This window comes from Miniopterus natalensis, chromosome 17 (assembly GCF_054644295.1).
Source record: "Miniopterus natalensis isolate mMinNat1 chromosome 17, mMinNat1.hap1, whole genome shotgun sequence".
In the NCBI taxonomy this organism is placed as follows: Eukaryota; Metazoa; Chordata; class Mammalia; order Chiroptera; family Miniopteridae; genus Miniopterus; species Miniopterus natalensis.
The window spans coordinates 6,659,397-6,682,059 of record NC_142097.1 but is presented as its reverse complement, the minus strand read 5'-3'; the positions used below and the strand labels follow the sequence as shown (position 1 = coordinate 6,682,059).

At 38.1% G+C, this 22,663-nt stretch overlaps 1 protein-coding gene across 3 annotated transcripts in view; it reads left to right on the top strand.

Moving 5' to 3' along the window:
• Positions 1-22,663, top strand: part of MAP2K4 (mitogen-activated protein kinase kinase 4) — a 110,101-nt gene that overhangs the window by 6,479 nt on the left and 80,959 nt on the right. The window contains exon 2 of one of the 3 annotated variants that reach the window (XM_087825843.1): positions 4,356-4,388. The exons of 1 other annotated variant lie outside the window; for it this stretch is intronic. In XM_087825843.1, coding sequence (XP_087681969.1) covers positions 4,356-4,388 — 33 coding nt within the window. Of the gene's footprint in view, positions 1-4,355; positions 4,389-14,983; positions 19,275-22,663 lie in introns of those variants that run through there. One more of the 3 variants, XM_087825841.1, reaches the window with a different exon arrangement.

Sequence of the window (22,663 nt, the reverse complement as noted above, 5' to 3'; positions counted from 1 at the left end):
GAAAGGAGAGGGAGGGACTGGTTTTGTGTAGGTTAAGCTGGTCTGGTAGGGAGGGTGCCACAGTCATTGCTCACCTGAGGGAGAGGCCAGGAATGATGATGACTATGATAATATTAACCTGCTTTATTCCAGGCTCTGTGGTGGACATTTTAGATATATTGCCTTATTTAATCATCACAGAACACTTTTGTATATTACTATTCTATTATACAGATGAGAGAGTTGAGGCTTCTAGAGGTTAGATACTCTCCTGAGTGTACGAGGCTTCATTGAAAAGGCTTGAGGCCCTGGCTGGGTGGCTCAGTTGGTTAGAGCGTTGTCCTGATAATCCAAGGGTGCAGGTTCGATCCAAGGTTAGGGCACATATAAGAGTCAACCAATGAGAGCATAAAAAAGTGAAACAACAAATTGATGTTTCTCTCTCTCCCCCTTTCTCTCTCACTAAACAATTAATTGAAAAGAAAAGGCTTGAGATGATAATATAGCATTAAAGTTACATCACCAGAGTAAATATAAATAAGGTAGTCATTGGCCACAGGGAGGAATAAGAACTGGCATATTTGATTAGTATTTATAAAATCATGAATGGTTCTAGATGATGCCGACAACCTGGAGTTCTTAAATTAAGGTGGCTCCCTTTTAAGTGTGAGAGGTGAAGTCAGGAAAGCTAAAGAAATAACATAGCAGGAAATAAATCTTGTGTGGCTCACTCTAACTACAGTGGACATTTTGGACAAGCTTAGATAAATTCTTAGATGTTAGAACCATAATGATGTACTGTGAGTAATTTTGCAGTCTAAGACATGTGCCAAAATTTTGAGGTTGAAGCTTGAAGGTAGCAAATGACTAGACTCTTCATGCTTGTGTCAGAAGGAAGACTTGGTGGCTTGGTCTGTGGGCGTGACCCAGTAAGGCAGCTCTGATTTTCTTTACATTGGCGGGGTTCGTGTTGTGTTCATACTCCATTTTCAGTAGTACCCAAATCCAGGATGCCCAGGGAACCATCGGAACTGCCCCCCACCCTCCCCGGATTATACGGTCAGCGCAGGGGAAGGGGAGCGGGGGTAACGGCGCTGCCCACGAGGGCCAGTACTCAGGCAAGATTAGGTGTGGACACCCTGTTTCAGATTCTGAGATAAGATTATGCCTGTTTAAGTTTCCCACTTGGAGCTAGAACCCTGGTCTCCTGGAATTCTTCATTTCATTTTCTGCTTTACCAAACACTGTTTGCCTTCATGTTTGCATGTACTTACACCCGTCCTTAAGCCTTTTAAACTAACGTGGGCCTCTCACTTTACTTGGTAAATACAGCCCATTGTAGGTTTCAGGTATGGCCAAGTCAAGGGATCTCGAGTCAGGCGAGAGGGGGAGACTGTGGGGAGACGGGGGAGAGGCCTAGTGAGAAAAGGGAAAGCCCCTCGTAGCTTCTTTCTTTTGTAGGCTCACCAGCGAGCACTCTGCCCGGCACCTTTTCTTTTCTTCGTCTTTTTTTAATCCTCACCCAAGGATATGTTTTTTTTGTGTGTGTGTTTTTAATTGATTGGAGAGAGAGAGAGGAAGGGAGAGGGAGAGGGAGAGAGAGAAAAGTCAACATCCATGGGTTGCTTCCCACACAGGCTCTGACCTCTGACGGGGCCAGACCTGCACACTGCGTCGGGCCCTGACAGTCTCCTGCGCCCGGCAGTGCAGGCAGATGCTTTAGCCACCTGAACCACACAGCCGGGGTGCCTGGAAGCAGGCAGAACGAGACTGAAATTGGAAGGGGAAGATCATGGTACTAATAACTCACCAGGATAAGAAAGAGTGGGGCATCTAAGATTTTAAAAACAAATCGGTTATTAGCAACATATCCCGGAGATGCAGGACCTCAAGAACGTGAGTGGAAAGAAGGCATTTAGGATTTTTGATAAAAGGAGACCTCAGAAATTGAACGTGAATGAGTAGTAATGCACTAATTGTAGCCTAGCCCCAAGGCTGTTTTTCATGAAGTTGAGGATAGTGAAAGTTTCCTTCACCATTACTCTCCCACCTTTCCCTTGTACTCCAGTGCTCTTGGTCCCCTGCGCCCTTCCCTGCTCTTTGCATACAATGAGCTAGGGCAGCTGTTTGGTACTTTCCCAAATCTGTACTATAAGCACCAACTTTCTGACCTCTGCGGGTTCTTTTTCATATATACGTAAAATCTCTTTATATATATAGTCTCATATATATATGTGTATATATGTATATATAGTCTTTTAGAGGTGTAGAAAGATTTAGCTAAATAGCTTTTTATCTGATATATAATTGATAAGATTAAATGGAATTCCAAGGAAAAGGTGAGCCATTATGTTCCAGTAAGTTCAGCCCTTGCTTGCCTGGTGGACTCTGGGTCAGACAGCAGTTGGGAAGTCTTTTTCTGAGGGAGAAATAATGCAGAAATGGATGCTGGGATGAGGCTTAGACTCCTACCTGGTGACTTCATCCATAATTAGGTAAAAAGAGCAAGTCTGTAGTTATGCTTTGATAATTTCACTGCCTTTTTAGCTACTTGCATTGATTCTGTACTGGCAGAACTTCAAATTTTGAGAGTTTTTAAGTGCTTATAAAAATGGGCTTAACTTCTAAGTGTTAGAGCAGTAATTGGTGACATTCTAACATCCTCAGTTACATACACCTTTAAAATTTGTTTCTATTTATTGTGCTTTGTTCTGTAACTTATTTTTATACAACCGTAAGTATAGATCCAACTCATTTTTTTCATGCTTTTCAAATTTCTTTTTCTTGCTCCTTTCCCCATAGGTACTATTTTATTTACCTTTTCTCTCACATTTTGTTTTAGCTACCTAATAGCAGCTGTTGACTGTGTTTAGAGCTAAAAAGACAAGAGTAACTATTGCATTAAAATTGTTTCAGTGTTTCATCAGCTTCCTCTCTAGTTGTGGAATAGGTGAATTTTCTCTTTCTTCTAGTGGGAGAGGGTGGGCGACTGGCTTCTGAGCTGTGACTCAGGCTTCCCTGAGCTCTATCCCAAGCTGATTCCAGAGGAGCCAGTTCTTTTTCCTCCTGACCTGTGCTCTGCTCATTTGTTCGATAGGAGGCTGGCTAGTTTTTAGTTGCTTAGGTTTGTAAAATCCATGGCTCTTTGGTTTTTTTTCTTTCTGAAGTCTTGCTGCTGCTCGTCTGGTAGGGCACATACTGAGCTTCAGTGGTAGTGTCTGTCTGTGCCCTGCCCTGCCTCCATGAGGTCTCCATTCCCACTTCCTCCTGTGTTGCCACTTGTGTCATTAGGTAGTAAGCAGTGGGTTATTTCTGTGCACCAAAAGGTACCTTCATGTCAAGTAGCTACACTAGCATTTTCCAGGTTTTCTGCATTATAGGTGATATCTTTATCTTCTTAGAATCCCAAGCATTTTGATAACTAGATGGGAAAGACTACTTAAATATTCTTTAGTCCTGGTTCTTTTTCCTACAAATTTTGACTGAATTTGTATAAATACAAGCTTGAGTGATACTCATTCTAAATTTACTTTTCCCGTTTTGTTCCCCAAAGCAGTAATAAACACAGATATAGGTAGACTACTAAGAAAACCAGACCTTCAGCCGGTGAGCTAAGTGGGTGAAAGAATATTTTGAAAAGGCGTCTATTTTAAACATCTTATTTTACTGGGTGTATTTTATAAAAAATTACATCCGCAAACACTGTATGCATAAGGTACAACCAGATTCAATTGGATTGGGAAAATGTGTTCATGTTTCTAAGGAGAATTCACAGGTTTCCTTATAACTAAAGTCCTGCTCTTATCATATCTAGGGACATGGTCTTTTTAAGAAATTTTATCAGGCCTACTCTAGAAGAATTTCAACACCTCTTCAGTAGCTCATTTTCTTATCATTTGGAGGGTAGCTGATTAACTAGAAAATGTTTAGGTTTCACAATTTATGAACTACTAAAGTTTTTGAATCATAGGTAGTAATCACTAGTAGTTCTAAGTCAGTAATTTGAGTTAATAAAATAGCAATATTCTGAATTTGTAGATTGAAAGAATTGACAAATATATCTTAAATAGTACTCTTAGCTTCCAAGGGTAATAGCTATTCTTTTTATTGTGTAGATGTGAAAAATAAAGGTAAAGACAATGTAACTCTTAAAATTTAAACTTGATTTCAGTTCTATAATAAAGTACATCTATATCAGAAAAAAGCTGAATTATTAAAGAAATGTGTGCCAGTTGCATGCGACGGTGGGGGTACATGATTTGAACTGCTCTTAAATTAGTTTATTCAGAATGTAATATAAAAATGCCATGTCATGTTCTAATTTTGGTTTGTTTGATTTGCAGTAAATGAACTGGAACTTATCTCTTTTACTTTAGGCTTTCAGATAAACTTCTGTGAAAAGGCACAAAGTAAGCTACACATTTTATGATACTATGCTGCTTATTTTTTCATATCCATCTTGGTACTGGGAATGTGTCTACTGTTGTTTTAACTAACCAGCCATGGCAACTTTGCATTGAAAGAGCTTCCATTTTTCATTCTTTTTCCAAATGTAAAAAAAAATTGTTATGTTCTTTTCGTTTGAAATTGAAATAGAACATGTATTGAAGTATTCAAGTGTGTATGGGTTTGGAAAGATTTTTATATATATATAGATAGATATATTATCCCCCAAAATTTATATACATACTTTGAGTACTTATAAAGGCAGTGTTTATTAAAATACAGCTCATTTGCAAAATGGAGCTGTCAGCTGTTAAAGTGTGTCTACATTGTTTTTGGGACACCCTGTATATTCAGCTGTATATAAGTATAGAAGGATATATTAGCTTTAGAAAGGTGTGTGTGGGTATAGGAAGGTATATATAAGTGGTCATGTATAGATAGTTACAGAAGGATGTACATAGGTATTTGGACTTAACTGTAATTTAAGTCACAAGTTAAGGAAAGTTCACTTTTAAGATTGTAGTGCAAAAAGCATATAACTGTATTAGAGGTCTCATGCTTTAAAATTAATGTATTTAAACCATACATATAATGCATTTTGTTATTTTTTCTTAAAACAACGCTTGTTTCTCCTGCCTTCCCCAACCTCCCAATATAGACTAGTGTATTATATTCGAACACTAGTCTTCATAGAATACAGAATGTGTTTCTATTAAAAAGCAAGATTTATAAAACTAAAACAAATGCATCTTAAGCGTACACATCACTGAATAAAATGCAGTTTAAAAAATCCCAGCTCAAGGAGACTGTTCTCTAGTTAACATAAAAATATCCCAAAGTAAAATATAATTATTTTCACCTCTGCTTATTTATTCATAGAGTGGGGAAGCATGATGAGCACTTTCTACATATATTCTTCTTTTTCACTAGTAGCTTTACTGAAATACAATTGATATATAATAGTGTGTAAGCCTAATGTGTGTAGCGTGATTTGCTACGCTTCTGCATTGTGAAATGGTAATAACAATGGGTTAATTCACACTTCTGTCACCTCACATAATTAATTCTTCTGTGAACATTTAAGATTTATTCTTTTAGCAAATTTTAAGTATATAATACAATATTATTAAGTACGTTTTAGATCCCCTGATATGTATCATTCCTAAGGAAGTTAGTTCAAAGGAAACAAAGTTTAACCTGAAGAAAATATTTCTGTTTTTAAATTTTCTAATAGAATCAAATGCCTCGTTTCTATTGGTTGAACACTGTGACTTTGAAATGTAGTTAGCAAACATTTATTTATTGAGTGACTCACCCATAATATAAGTACATAATTAGTAACAGAGTGGGATACCTACACCCTGGGATAGTTTCTTTAACTGGCCCAGTATTATTACCCTTCTCTCACTTTACATTAAAAACAGTGTATGGGTGCCTCAGCTGCTTAGAGCACCGTCCCCATACACAAGGTTGTAAGTTGGATCCCCGGTCAGGGCACGTACAGAAAACAACCAGTGAATGCATAAATAAGTAACAACAAATCTCTCTCTCTTTCTCTCCCCTTCTCTCTCTAAAAATCAGTAAAAAATAGTGTAAAGTTTCCTGTCCATAATGAACATACATATATATATGTAATGAGGTTACAACTTGTATTTTATACTATCTTTTAATTTTAACATATTAATAGGACAATTTTTAGTTTTCATTTACCTTTTAGTATAAAATATTTCTGTTTAATATTTAATATAATTTTTAGTTTTTATATATGACATCAAATCTAAAGAAAAATGCCGAGGGTTTTAAAATTAACAACTGCATATGCATTGTTGCCCTTTTTTTCTAACTTAGACCTATTGTGTACATAAAACAACAGAATGTACTGATTTTATTAAGTTTAAAATGAGTATGCAGTGTCTGTAAATAGCTTTGTAGATAGATTAAAAATGCCTTTAGGTCCTGTCCCTTTCCCATTGCTATAGGAATGGTAGGTTTGCAGTGTTGCCTACTGTAATACGCAGGGAAGACTAACACAGGAGCACATATATTCCCACTCTGATGCTTACTTTGGGTTGCCTTCACTACCTTGTCGTGCTGTGACTCCTTTCTCACGTGTCCCTTTTTATTTCTCCCTCTCTTTGGGAGTCGTCCTCTTTATTTTTCTGCTTTTGGGATTCAACACAGTAACTTATACATTCACTCACAAAGCACATATTGAACACCTGGGTACCATAAAGTGAGGAAGGTTGTTGTTATAGAAATGAACAGACTTGTTCCCTGCCCTTAAGTGTTCTCTTAGTGCAGGGGACTAGAGTTAGTCCTGCTTTGATTTAAGTGCTCCGCTATTCATCCTACAGATTGGTTAGTAGCAGAGCCCACCGTGAGGTGGTGCAGGTGCAGATGTGTACTGGGCACCGTTGCTCTGCTATTCCGTCATGAGAGAGGACAAGCCTGAGGAGCGCTGTGGGTCTCATGATAGCTGCTTCCTGATTGGAGACTGTGACTCAGATCCAGCAACGGGCCTGTCTGCTGTGGAGCTAAGCAGAGCTGTCTGTGCTGGCTGAGACTTTTGTTGAAGACTCTAGAAAAGGGAGCACACATATGAGGAAGGGTTGGATCTGCTTTGTTGGTAGGGATGGCGAGCTCTAAGTTGACAGCATTTATTTTTGCACTATTGGTACCTGTATTTTAGGATAAATTTTCACTTGCTTACATATATTAACACTTTTTGTTAAAACTGGTCCTGTGATTGACATGACTTAATTAAAACTGCAGTTTTGTAATGGTTGCCAACAATCAGTTTTCCAGTTTGCTCTGGCATATAGACATTAATTTTATGTTAAAAGTGGTAACTCATTTCTATAAAAATAGAGGGCTTAGCTCAGTTGGCGTGGCTCAGCGGTTGAGCATCAAACTATGATCCAGGAGATAGAGGTTCGATCCCCAGTAGGGGGCGTGCAGGAGGCAATTATGCAATGACTCTCTCATCATCGATGCTTCTCTCTCTCCCTCTCCTTCCTCTCTCTGAAATCAATAAAGATATATTAAAAAAAAAAATAGAGGGTTTGAAATTACTAAAGCAGCATTTTCTCACCTATTAGGGCATACTTTAGTGTCAGAATGTTCCAATTTTTTTCTAAGGGTGTTTCAGAATTATCATAAACATATTTAATTCATTAAAAATAATTACACAGGGTGGGCAAAAGTAGGTTTACTTTTGTTCATATGGAAAATAATACAATAATTAATTAATAATACAAGCATAAACTTTTTCTTGTTCTCACAACTGTAAACCTACTTTTGCCCCACTCTGTATATCATACAGCAGTTGTGGGGGGCACCGGGCAAAGGAGTTAAAAATTAGATAGTGTTAAAAGTCCAGTAAGCTTGACTGCTGCTGCTTCAAAAGCTAAATTCTCCATCATAAATCAAAGAAACTTGTAAGATAATTTTGATGACTAATGGAAGCTCTCAAGGTTTAATTTTCCATTGTTTGACTTTCACGTAGTTTTTGTTTTTTATATTGCCATGTCACTATTCCACTCAGTTTATTATAATTGCCTGCTATAAGTTAGTGGAGTTTTATTGGAGATGTGTGTGTAGGTATTTACACACACAAATAGTGTGAGATGATGTATTTAATTTTGGAACCAGATTTTTATAGAAATTCAATAAAAATCCACTTTGCATCTCATCCTTTTTATCAGTTATAGTCTGTGCATTTATTTGCTTTTTGGTTTTCTAAATATATGTTTAAGATGATATATGTTTAAGATAATAAGTAATAAATAAGTTATAATTATTTTTTAAAAGTATTTCTTTTAACACTGTTGGATGATTGAATTTTTCTGAAGTCTGAATGTAAAATGACTGAAGGGAATACATTTTCTACGATGTAGAGCTACATTTAGAAGGTTGATTAAGTCATCACTGACCATTTGAAGATGATAACTTTGTACTTGTAAAGATGTTTATGTGATTTATGACCAAGTTGGAATTATCGTATCTCAGTGACTTTAACGAGCTAACTTGTAAGCACCGTTCTTTAGAATACGATTTTTACTTTGCTTTATAATACCAGTTTTTTGAAGGTGGTAATAGATTTGCCTAGGAACAAAGTTTTTTGAGAAGTTCTTTTATAAATGTCAAGTTTACCTTAGTGTCCAAGCATTCTGATTTTTTATTTCTATGGAATTGTGACCCATTAAGGATCCAGGGGCATAGGAATTCTCCTCAGAAAATGCCTAACAGAATCCTTGCCCATCAGAGTGAGCGTGGGTAGCACTTTGGCAATCCTCTGTTAATAGTTCAGTTTCACACAAGCTCTCTTCACAGTTCCCTCCTGTACTGCAGTGTATTTTTAGCCATGGGCTATAGAGTTCTTGAGTGCTAAAGACAAGTTTGGATAGTGTTGAATTTCTGTAGCTTTGCCTTTTACACTTTTGGTAGCTTTAAAAACTTTTAGTGGCTTTAAAAAATTGTTTTATTGGGAATATTTGCATAGCAATGGGATCTTTATTTAGAAAATTATATGCTCTAGAGGAAATTAGATTGCAGGTAGGGATTGCTTTTGGTCATACTGCATGTCAGAGTATTTGGAGAAAATGGAAGTATCCTAATGATAGGTTCTCATTTCATTGGGAAACTATTCTTTTAAGTTAAGTATCCCTAATAGTTTTTAAATTGGTAGTAATGAAGAGGAAACAATAAAGAGGAGGAAGGATGTTTATTGAATCTTTACAGAAATTTGAGTATGCCATTGATAAGTTTACTGACCTGATAAGAAATGTCTATACAAGGTGACCTTTTGCTCAAGAGAGTATTTGACTTTTTTGGAGGTGGAGTATAAAAAACCAGGGGAGGTAAGGAGTGGAGGACAGAGACAAGCCATCCTTTATTTAAAATTAAGACCTTAGAAATTTCAGCTGATTAAATTTCCAATTTCCCATTTTATGTAGTAAAAATCTACACCCAGTGACTAAAATTTTATCATTTAGAATTTTTAAAACTCAGCTAAGATTTTCAGCAGTCCTGAGAAACAGAATGACTACATTTGTTACTACTGGAGTTTAACAAGGTTTATTTAAATTTATATAGATGCCGCAGTAAGTTGAAAATGAGACTTTTGTGGGATTTGCCGTAAGCCCAGCTAGCATCCAGTATATTCATCACTGTCTTTGTGGACCATGCTGAACTGCCATTGGAGAGTCCATCTGCTTGGGAATGGCTTTTATACTACTTAAATCCCAAGAATGGTAGTAGTGGTATAGGCAGAGTCAAGATTTACGCAGTCCCTTTCTGCGTTATGCCATTCCAAGGGGAATGTTACCGAATTATCTTTTGCCTTGGATTCTGGCCTAGACAGATGTAGAAAATGAATTTACTTGGGTTCCTCAAATGACTTGTGTGTCTGGAAAACAGCTGATCAAGATGCATGGTCTGGAGACTTGGTAGTCAGTGAACAAGGTGGCATAGCCATGCATTGCATGGAGACAGATTTGTGTACGCAGGCTCTCTTTAACGATTTGATGCTTTTAGCAAAAAGATTTATGTCCCTTCTGCTTTCTTTTACTTAGGGCTGGAAGAGAGAACATTATTTAATTTTTAGAAACTTTTAATTATAGAAGTTTTCAAACACACACAAAAGTAGAATAGTATAATGAACCCCCAGTGCGCCCTATAGTATCAACACTCGGCCAATGTGATTTCATTTGTTCCTTCTCCCGCCACCTATCTCTCCTGAAATATCTTAAAGCTGATTCTGATTATCATTATTTCATCGATATGTCTGTCAGACACATATCTTCTAAGTGATAAAAACTCTTAAATACATAACCTCAATACCATTATTACACCATTAAATAAATAAAACAATATCGTATAGCCACTCCATGTTCACATTTCCTCGTTTGCCTTAAAATGCCGTGTTTACAGTTTATTTGTTCAAGTTGATATCTCAACAAGGTCCACACAAGTTGCACTTGGTTGATATATCTCCTAAGTTTCTTTAGATCTAGAGCAATTTCTTCTTCTCTCCTTTTTTTTTGCCATTTATACATTGAAAAAGTTAGGTCATGTATTTTGTAGCATTTTGCAAAAGGCTGATTATATCCTTTTAGTAATTAGTGTGGCACATGTTCCTCTTTGCCCTGTGTTTCCTGTTAATTGGTAGCTAGATAGAGGCTGTATCACAGAGATTCAGATTTTGGGGGAAAACTTCAAAGGTAGTGCTGTGTTTCTGGTTGCATCACATCAAGAAGCAGATGATTTCTAGTTGTCCATCTAATTGAGTTTGGTTAGTGGGTTTAGGTACTGTCAGTGTGATTCATATAGGCTAATGTTCCTCATCAGCCTTCACCTGATGGTTTGGCCACCATCAGTGATTTTTGTCTAAATTAATTATTTTATTAGGAACTGATTAACTTGTGTCCCCAAATATTTGTGGGCTCTGCAAATAGTGGCTATAGTCAGCCAAAAAAGTTTATGTTTGGGGCATGCTATCGAATGCAAATTATAGAGGTAAGCATTGATCATCTCTGACTTAAATGTAGAATTATGTGTATATATGCACACATATGCAAAAACATTTATTGTGATTTTCTGTACTGGACAGGATAAACTGGACATTTATCCTTAATACCCTGGAATGTGAGTCGATCTGTTCTTTAATCAGGGTTCTTTTTAACATTTTAAAATCTCTGAAGACAATGAAAAACCATGCCAAATAACTCTTGACATTTTTTGGTGAAGCTGTAGAGCCAGTGGGTATGTGTGACCAGTTTTGTTAAATTAAGATCAATTCAAAACTGCTATAAACTTTGTTTATTAGTTTATATTCAGTGCTCAGAACGCTCAGTTCCTTCGGGGCATTACCTTCGCAGTACTTGGGATCCAGAATTAGTCATCAAAAGGCAGGCACTTTGGTAAGAATGGAAGTAAGTATAAGTTCTCATTGAGGACATAAAAATCCTGGTGAAATCCTTGTGTTCCAGTGAGCAGTTACCTTTTCAGTGACCAGCATATTGTCCAGGTGTAATTATCCACCCTTCAGTAGTAACAGTTTCTTAACCGGCTCTCCGTTTTCAGTATTCCTGTTGAGTCACCTATCTTGTAAATAAATTATTATTAAAGTCCCTCCTTCATGATATTCTAAGACTGACTTGATCTTGCACAATTTGTAAATAACAAATTAGAGAAATTTCAGTCACGGTATTCTCATGTACTTATACATTCAGGAAGTAGATAGGATACAACAGACCCTCTTTGAAATTTACTCTTGATCAGTATTACTTTATTCTAACTTTTTAAAAACTTCAATTTCTAGAATCCATTTATGGGCAAACAATAGTACTTACTTGTGGTCACTGTGAAGTGAAAGTATTGTTCACATCTTACTGATTTTTACATTGCGAGGTAGTGTTCAGTGCAGTCCAAAGAGGCTGTTCAGATGCTGGTGAGACGGGTCTAATAGCGCTGCGGTTACTGCTTATACACACACAATATGAACTTCGTGTAGAAGGTGCTTCCACCTCTGCTATTTGCTTTGGTAGTAACACAGTTGGGTCTGAATTTAAATTTGGATAGCAAATCATTACTTTAACTTTCTTAGAAAGATATGTAGCTGAAATGGAAAAAGTTGAGTATACAAAAGATTGTCATGTCGTACAACTTGAGACAGTTAAAAATAGCAAATTATCTTTTTAAAAGCCCGAAGTTGGCTGACTAACTCATGTGTCGTGCGGTTCTATCAGTAAGGAGCAGTTTTCTGGTTAAAGCTTCTGGCTAACCTTTTCAGAGAACCTATATCACTTCTAGTTATACATATTTTGATTGATAAAAAAATGAAGCAACAAATTAGATCTACCAAGAAATACAGATCAAACCCCCAATTGAGATGTCTGAGTGAAAACTATTTGTCCTAAAGTTGTTAAGTCAAAAACTTAAGCTTGGATTATTCACTAATTCAAGAAATGTTTGAGTTGCTGTGATACTCCAGGTGCTGTTACATAAAGCACCCAGTCACTGGACTTCTGTATCTAATTTACTGTGGTCAGAGTCACCCAGTGAATAGCAGGTTCTGAGTGTGAAGAAAGCATGGGTTCAGTGCTCACTGTGTGCCTGAGAAAGAAAGGAGTTATTTTATAGATATAGTTAAAAATTACGTAGTGTGCTTTTTCGTGTGTGCCCCTCCTCTGCAGTTACTAAGTTATTGCTAAACTATTGATGGTGCTTTAGAATTGGGAAGTCACCTTTGAAATAAAGCTTTACTTCTGCTTTAGGTAGGGCAAGCTACCAGGACAAAGCTTGTATTCCACTGCTTCACTGCAGTAACTAGCCCACTAGCTCAGTGTTTGTGTGCAGGCTGTCTTCAGCCACAGATGGTCAGTAAAATTGAGCCTTATTGTCATTTAAAGGTGCTATTTAGGGGTAAAAGTTTACAGGAAGGCTTTCCAGATTATCTTAATTTAATTAAAATATGTGCAAAATGTTGTGTATGAACAAAGTTGATTCCTTCTTTTGCCTTTCTGAACTCCTAAGGACACGTGGTGAGAAGCAAGGTTATTACAGGTAAAGTTTTATATGGTGGTGTGAATTTTTTGCTTTGGGGATAAGGTAATTGGGTAGTAGGGTGAGGGAGGCAAGTGTTCCCTGGAGAGTGAGAGAAGTCAACTTAGGTAAAAAGTTAACTATGATCCATTATGGAGCCAAACAGAGAGGAAAAGAAGTGAGACCCTGTGCCCGACTTTCCTGGGTCAGCACAGGGTGGTCATGTGTGTCCATTCTTTGCTTCAGAAAGACCCTTATGAAATCAAGAGTTTGCCTGGTATAGTATTTTAAGCTTGATAATCCTTGATAATGTTATATTTGTTTATAAATCAACTATTGATATATGATAGAGAAAAATATATTCATAAATGATATCTTTCCACTTTATCTCTAATTGCATTGGAATATTTTTAACTTGTTTTTAGGCTTGCTTATAGATTTTGATAGTATAAAATATCAATTACAAGTATTAATGGAAATAAAAAGATTTGTTTCTTGAAACTGACTTCTGTTGCTTTTAGAAAATCTTAATATTCTTTACTTTCCAGTATTCCAAATGTTAACACTCAGGTATTTTCTGACACCAAGTGAATGTCCAATAGTTCAATTCTGACACTATCTACTTGGAGTTAGTATAATATCTCACAAGTTAAAAGGTTTAGCCCCACAAAACTTCCGCTGCTTCAGATCTGATTGCAAATGTGCCCAGGTTACCCACATTTCTGCTTGGCTGTCTACAAATTAGAGGGTTCCCTTGATACCCCCACCTCTGCCTCCCCACCACCCCACCCAGGTTCAATTATTTTCTAGAACAGCTCACAGAACTCAGGAAAACACTTTATGTATGTTTACCAGTTTATGATAAAAGATGCAACTCAGAAACAACCAAATAGAAGAGATGCACAGGTCAAGGTATGGAGGGAGAGGTGGTGCAGAGCTTCTGTGCCTGCTTTGGGTACGGCTTTCTCCTAGCGCTTTGACGTGCTCACCAACTGGAAATCTCCTTGGGGAGATTCATTGCTTAGGGGTTTCATTACCTAGGCAGGATTGATTAAATCTTTGGCCATTAATGATTGAACTCAGTCTCCAGCCCTTCTCCCCTCTATGGAGTTAAGGGGCCGGGGCTAAATGTTATAACCCTCTAATCACTTAATTGATTTCTCTGGAGAGCTGGCCTCATCCAGAAGTTTTGTATGGTCTCCCCTAACCCCCATCCCTCATTAGCATAAACTCTGGTTTGGTTGAAAGGGACTTGTTATGAATAACAAAAGACATGCCTATCACTTAGGAAATTCCTTGGGTTGCTTGGGACTAATACCAATGGTGTAAAGGGAAGAAGCAGTTATCATGAATTTATATGGGAAAAATTTTGAGTGTTCCCAGGCCCATATTCAACTCTTGTCTTTATTTTGTTTACCACAATCGAAATGCTTAATTACATTCAGTTTTACAACAAACCTAACATCCTCACGAACTCTTTTAGGCTTTTCTGATACCTTAAGATGCACAGAATAATTGAGATAAAGCACAGATGCTCTCAGACATAGTTCAGAACTGTGGCACTTGATGCTGAGATGTAGAGTGTAGGGAAGGAGCTTGGCGGGACCACTCTGGATGCTTGAGGTACACTTCCTCTAATGTTGTTGGAGAAATGCGTGGATGGTCTTTCTTCTTTGTTAGTGGGAATGGGGTTCTTGGGGTACCACTGGAATAAGCACTTCCGGGTGCCCGCACAGGAGGGTGAGATGTGGTAGAAAGCTTTATTTTCATAGAATTACATCCTTGGATTTTCAAAGTCCCATTTCCTTTAATACAGTCCTGGAAGATGTGCAGCTGGGGATTCAGTGGACCTAGAAGCAAAGCCAGTGTCCAAAGTTTCCTTTCCATGGTGCAGTTGAGTCTGAAACAGTATCAGGCTTTTTTGTGTGGGGTCCACATGGCCCTGGGTCTCGTGGGCGCATGCAGGTGCGTGAGGGTCAGGAGCCAAGAGGGCAAGAGCACAAGAGGCAAGCCAAGAGAGCGAACTTCTTTGTTTAGGAGATGACATATCTCATCTTCCTGCGCTTACAGTGGCCTCGCCTACTCTGGCCAATGACCTGTTCCCAAGTGTGACCAACACGGAAGTACCTTCTCTGTGTCACCCAGACTTTACTGGGCATGCGTCTATTCTCCTCTGTCCAGTCCCTTCCCCCAGAGATCTGTGGGGAATAGACCTGGGGAATGTTAAATTGCAATTCCCTGGCAAAGCTGCACAAATGGCATGCCTATACTATTTGGCCCTCTCATTGCTCCTTTCCAGTTATTAGTAACTGGGTTAATTACAGTGCTATCAATAACAGCTTGCTGCAAATCACTGAACAGTATTTTCATTTTTTGCCCTTTTTGTAAAAGCCAAAGTCGTCTTTGAATTTATTTCAGTTAGCAAAAACAGGTACTAATGTCGCTCTTTAGTAAAAGCCAAGTGACGTAATACAAACCTTTAAAAAGCAGGTCTGTATATTTTTTGTTATATCACAGAACTATCTATAGTAAAATTCCCTTGCATACAATAGACCCATAGCTTTGAATCTGTAAGGTTTCTAGATGGGCTAATCTACAGTTACCTGGAAAGATGTGTGGGTACCCAGTATCATTTTGTCCAGTGGGTGGTTGATTTTCTGTTGTGAAAAGGATCTACACGCCCTGTCTCCCAGGACCAAAGGAGTACCTTCATTGTGAGGTTAAATTGCCTTTTTCTTAAGCTTGCTTTATCTTAATCTACTTGCTAATGAAGTTTATGTAGGGCTGAGTATAGGAGAGTTAATTATTATTGGCGGGAATCCTTATGGTATTTTTGGCTGATAAGGGAAGAAGTTAACATGTGATGAAAGTCTGGGTTTGTTGTGCGGTTGGTAATATGATTCTACCTAAACTTTTCAAGGAGAAGTCAGATCTGGTTGTTTTGGTAGCTCCTTAGTTGAGTTGGTGCTTCTGTGAATACTTTACCTCTCAGCTGAAATATAGATCTCTGTAGCCCTGTGTCCTGGAGCTGCTTATTAGAGCTCTAGGTCAGTGGCCTTTGGCCAAGAAGTGTTTTTCTTTCATTGTGTTGTACAGATGTTCTTTTCTTCAGAACATCATGACACACATAAAAAGGTTTAAGCACTGATTGAAAAAATTCTGATGGTATAGTTAGAATATATGGTTAATGTGCTTATTTCATTTATAAGTGGTGGAAAGTTACAGTGGTAATGATAGAATATTGTGGGGTTTACCAAGCAGGAAAAATTAATGTGACATAAGCCCAGTGAGCAGTTGGTTCCCTGTAAGAGTTCAAGTGTGCTGATCTGAGAATATCTGCTGTGTGATTTTGGTGCCTGCCTGTACAGTGAGGTCAGCTAGAAGCCACTGTATGGGCTCTGGAGTACTGATGCAAATCGGAACAAGCCTTGTGACTTTTCTTGACACAGTTTCTTTCCTAAGTGTAATGTGCCTTGTCCCACTAGGAAGATGGCCACCAAAAAGTAAGAGTCAGTTATGTGGATAGTTTTCAAGAAATCCAATATTGATCAGACAGTAACTTAAAACTTTGAGGAGCTAGTTAGAATGTTGAGGGGTCTGATTGGGAGGCAGAGGTCAGTCTATGGCCTACATGTCACAGAAGAAGAGATCACTTTGACCATTCTGCACAGAAACTTTTGTTGGAGTTGACCAACGTAGCATTTGTGTCTCACTTGTCTCCATGGGGCCACTGTGGGTATGTTCACAAATTTGAGGCTTAAGAACATAAATGCCTTGTGTATTCGGCTGAGTTTGAGGCATTACATGGATTTAAAGTGTTGCGAGCACCTGGACAAGGTGCTGAGTAAATTTACAGACTTGCTCACTATAACCATTCCCTTTTCCTGACTGGAACTCTGAGCGTCCTGTGTAGCAACAGTGCTTCTGTGCGAATGGAATGAGTGCAGGTGTGTAGCAGGGTAGGCCTTTCCTAGTAAGGGTTCTGAAGGATGGTGGCTTGCAAGAGAACTCTAAAGAAGCTTATCCAACACAGTCACCCCCACAATGCCACGCTCCAATTATTTTGCAAGCACAGCCTTCACAAAAATCTAAAAAGACTTGGAATTCCAGTTACACAGCCACCTAGAGAAGGTTCCAAATGGAACCCAAAAGGTGACTGCCATTACTTCTCTAGGCCTCCATAAGATTGGTCTCTTAGAAAGTTCTGGTATGAGTTGCAAGGAGATTCTAACTAAAACAGAAAACATAAATGCTTAATGAAGAAAAATTTAACACAGAAAAGTAGAAAAAGAAAAAAATTACCTGTAATTCTAGCACCTTGAATTAATCACCAGTGATATTTTGGAGAATGACCTGTATGTATTATAAATTATGGTCATATGTGCTTTTACTAAAATGATAACTTATTAGACACATTCCTTACTGTCTGATTTTTAAAAAACCTTACCACTTATTAACATTTTCTGGTGTCACTAGTCATTTAAATTTTTTTTGGTGGTAGTGTAGTATTCCAGTTATAGATGTTCCATAATTTTTGTAACTAATCTAGTGTAAACATCAATGCTTTACCTTTATTTGCATATTCTGTAACTTCCTAAAGGGTAAATTCTTAGGAATGGAGTTACTGGGTTAATTGTAAGGACATTTTGAGGTACTTGCTAGATACTGTCCTCTCAGAAAGTGGACCAGTTTATATTTATTTTGGTAATTTGTTTCATCATTTGTCTATTTTCATTTGTTTACTGAACAAATGTTAAAGGTTTATGTGTCTGGTATAATTCTAGGCATTAAGGTGCATGAGAAATATGCCCCCCTGGAGCTTATGGTTTGGGGGGGAAGGTAGAGATCAGGTAACCACAAAGAGATGTAAATGTACAGCTGCATTACAAGTTCAGAAGCAACCACTTGCCTCTTCTGCCTTGTTAACATTGATGTTACGATTCTTTTTATGTATGTGTGGTATAAAAGGCAAAAATTGAATTTAATTTATTTGGATAACTAGGAGAATTTGATCTTATTCATGTTAATGGTACATTTGTATTCTTTTATTTGTTAATTACCTGTTTATGTTCTGTGTTTATTTTCTAATTGAGATATTTGCTATCATGTCCATAAGTAAGGCCCTTATATTCCCCTGCCCCTCCCTCAGGTTTTCATTTCAGAAGGTAGTGACTTCACCTGGGACTATAAAGTTCAGACAGAGGTGTTTTCTTTTTGCCCCTCAATGAATCTGGGTCCTTCACAGGAGAATTTGGGACCATTGAGATCTAAAGCCAAGATTCTGCTCAGCAGAATCTGTTTGATTCCACTTTCATGACTGTGAGGACAAGCATCTCAAGCCCTGTTTATTTCAGTAAAGCCTTGACATTTGGGCTGTGTTGGTAATCCCAGCAGGGTCTTCCTGCTTAACTGGCCCCCTGTGTATTTTTGAGAAGTTTGGACTAATCAGGACTTAACCAATTTAGCCTGAGGAATTATATTTGCTTGCTGGTGGTAGACATCTGGCTCAGTCTGATCAAAAGTGATGTTGGTTTTAATTAATTGCTAGCTCAAAAGTGTGGCTGCCTATAGAAACCATAATGATATTTTGCATAACTGAGTTAAAATTCCTGGTAATCACAGAGGGGTTCATATAACCATGTCAGCGAGTTGCTGGTTAGCTGAATCAGAGTGAAGTATCAAATCTGAGTTTCTAATACTAGGTTTGGAAGGATTTCAAAGCATATTCTGAGCTTCATTCCATGAAATTTACTATGATAGAAAAGAGTTAAAACATTTTTTTTTCTTGTTGGAAGATCAACTTGGGTGCAAATTTGGAGGTTTTAAGCCCACAAACTCTCCCTGAAGATGTCTGTTAACCAGACAAGAGTCTCATAGTGAAATGTAGTCTGTGGTTAGTAAAATGCCTGTTTTTGCCTTTGTCTGGAGTCTGTAAGTACAAAGCTGCACCCTTCACGAACTGATAGAGGAATAACAGACTCTTTGATATTCCAGGTTTAAAAAACATTCTTCCTACCCAAGGAGAGGACTCCTGAGTCATCTGCTAGTTAGGAATGCTGACAGTGAATTATTTCTGTTCTTTCTTTGGCAGCTGAGCCTCAGGTCCAGGCTTGTGATGAGGAAAATGTTTAACACTGAGGAAGCATTGACTGGTGTTAGTGACTACCACCCTAGTTCCGGACCTGCCACTGTAGACTTCAACATAACTGATGATAAAAGCTGGGAAACAATGAGTGACAATGTGGCTAACACTGTCAAACATACACACTCACTCCTTTACTCCTCCCAAGGCCCCTCTGAGGAAGGTAATACTAATTTCCTTTGTCAGGAATGGGACTGGGGCTGAGAGGTGAAGTCACTTGCCCAGGTGTGTAGCTAGTAAGTAGCAGAGCTGAGTTTCAGAACTAGGTAAACTGGCTCTGTCACTCCATGTTGTTTTTTCTGGTTTCTAATTGAGCACCATTGGAATGCTGGATTTAGGTAGGAATAGGGATTTTTATGGGATAGTACTTTAAACAAATCTACAAAGCAAGCTGAATTTCTTTCTTTCCTTGTTCTGTATTTTGTTGGCTTAACATGTATCAGACAAATTACTTCCGGTTTTTTTCTTTATAGAGAATTTAATAAACTAACTTTTCAATCAGTTTTAATGCTTATAACTAGTATCATAGTAGTTATCCTTTTTCATAGCTACTGTTTACCAGCCATTGTAATTTTAAGGTATAGTACTCCTCACCACAACAGTGCTGCCAAGTAAGGGATTGTTTTTATCTTGGCTTTACAGATGTGTAAATGATTGTACTGTAGAAATGTCCCTGTTTTTATCCCCAGTATTTCAGTGGTGATCATTTAGCATCTAGCAGAAATAATTTTCTTTCCTATTCCTATCCTTTAGCCCCTCTTACCACATTCCTTTATAATTTTGGCAGGGTGCCAAACAAAACAGTCTTTGAGGATGGGTCAGCTACTTTATCTATCATTTTTTCTCCATTGCCTGACACACCAGCTTGTGTATAATTGTGATATTTCTGCCCGTATGGCTATGTAAATTATTACATTGAACTTTCCCCCAAACCCATCTTATACAGGAGTGTTAAAATGTGTTAAAGGGGGCTGTTGGCATATTAACTTGTTTTTTTAAACAAACTCAGAACAATTCAGTTTCCAAAATGTTTAGCTGCATGGAAGAATAACAGCGTTTTATTTTATTGATGGGAGTTCCAAGTTCCAAGTGGAGTTACAATTTTTGGAAATTGCTCACTGTTATGTATTAAAGACTGGACGAGGAGAGGGGCAATATAATATTAGCGGGTAATAGCTCATTCATTACTTGGAATGCCTGAGATTGCGAGTTGAGGACGGAGCTGACAAAGTTTTCAGTTCTTCTGTTCCAAGTTTGACCTCCTCCCTCTCTTATTCTCTTGAACTTATGAAATTCATTAGGGCAGTCATTACTGTAGTCATTCAGGCAGAAAAGGAAATGAAAATAAGTTCTTGTCTACCACCTTAGTTCCTCATTTCTGAAATTGTTTGAATATAAAGTTGCATAGTTAGAATTGTGTGTTCCTCATTTCATAACCAGTGATTATAAATAATTATTTATAAAAAGTTATTCTGGATTCTCTTTCTCTTTTAAAAACAAGGTACTAAGAATTAAAGCCAAGGGAGAAATGAGAATTTAAGGCAACCGCCATCTCTCCACCTTAGGTAGGATGCTTTGAGTACTTGCAGATCAGTCTCCAATATTCTTGAAGATATTCTGAGTGACTTGTACATTGTACTTCAGGTTCTCACTTCCTGCTATGTTGGGTTCCAGGGAATTCCCTGTGGTGGTAGTGGGGGTTCCTTAAGAGGGACTGATTATTCCTACCTAGCTCCTTTGGCCTGTGAGTAGTGGCTAAAAGAGCAACTATTTAATTTTCATGATTCTGTTAGTTGAGTGGTACTTCTGCTGGTCTCACTTGAGCTCACTCACTTGTCTGCATTCAGTTAGTAGGTCTATTGGGGCTGAGTAAGCTCAGCTGGGATGGCTGGTATTTCTGGACCTCTTGGTCCCTGTGGTCTTTCATTATCAAGGAAGCTAGACTGAACTGCTTTATGTTTAGACTTGGTAGCTTTCCAAAAGGGTGAAAGTGGAAGCCACAAGGCCTCAAGGCTTAGCTTTGGAAGCCATTAAACATCTCCTCTGCTTGCTGTATTTTTCTGATCAAAGCAATTCCCAAGGCCAACCCAGATTCAAGAGGTAGGGAAATCGACTTTACCTATAGATGGGAGGAGCAGCAAAATCACATTACAAAGAGGTATGGACACAGAGCTGTGGATCATTGGTGACTGCATACTATATTTTTGTAATCTACTATATAACCCACAGTGATTCATTATTAGTATTATATCAAAAAGGCCATCCTCTAGAGGCAGCTATTACAATGAAATTTATTGCCATAAAGTTCAACCATAAGAACTTTGCTATTTACTATTTCAAATTTGGTGAGATCACTGGTGTTGAAATTATGTAGACTGACTAAAATATTTTAGAGATGGTCTCCATTCTTACGGGTTGGGTGGAAGGATTCTGATTCTCTCACTCTGAACATAAGGGTAAATGAATCTTACTTTCCTCTGATAAAATACAAGAAAAGAAGCCCACTAGGTTGTATGAGAGGGTAGTGCAATGCTGATTAAAAAACAATCTAATAATTCCAATTCAGTAAGTATTTGTTGAACTGCTGTTTTCTAGTTACCTATTACAGGTGATTTGTGGAGCTCAAAGATAAATTAAGATAGTTAGACATATAGAACAGAAAATTGTTCACAATTTGATGATGGGAACAGCCTTGAGGAGGAAGGGAGAGGGTTATAAGGTAGACCTAACGTAAACATAGTATCTCTCTGAGGACAGGCTGGTTTTTGAAACTATAAATAATGCTGCTTCTTAATGAATAATGAGGCAATGACACTCTTTCCTTACCTGCAAAAGGTGAAGGAGAGATGCTTGTGGTAACCTAGCTTGCAGAGAGTAGAGTAGTCATCTTCCATATGTGAGTGGTAGACTCTCTACTGTCCTTGGCGAGATCTTTGGCCAAGGTTGAACTCAACTATTTTGTTAGCTTGGCTGATTTTGAAAGTGATGTTATAGGTTTGCATTGCTTGAGAAGGTACTGGAGGGAGAGCATTCAGGGCTCTTTATCATCTTGCTTAAGGCCAAATAAAGCTGAAAGATACCTTCCTTCCAACTTCACTATTTTGTGAGCCTGTGAGATGCTCTGTGGTCAGAATTACAGCAAAAGGTATTCTTAGGCTTTAGTGAGTATGGATGCGCTTGGGCAAATTCTTCAGTCACGGTTCTGAATATCCTTGAAGATCTAATGGTTGGGAATGCTGCTCTCATGCGAGCTCTTGAGGAAGAAATTGTCTTAGATGATGTGGACAGGTTGTTTAAATAGTACTGGGTGCTCTCTTAAGGGAGAGCTTTGAAACCAAAATTTGAGATTGGTCTTCTCAGTTTTTGGAGTGGCTGAGTGGAGCAGGAGGCTGCTGAACCACCTAGGCCAGCCTCTGGGCTAGCTGTGATTCTAATTTTCCCAGTGTGTCAAACAAGCACCCTCATTTTCAATATAAGTCAGAAGATGAAAAAAGTTAGTGTTGCCCTAAAGCAGGGATGGGGAACCTTTTTTCTGCCAAGGGCCATTTAGAT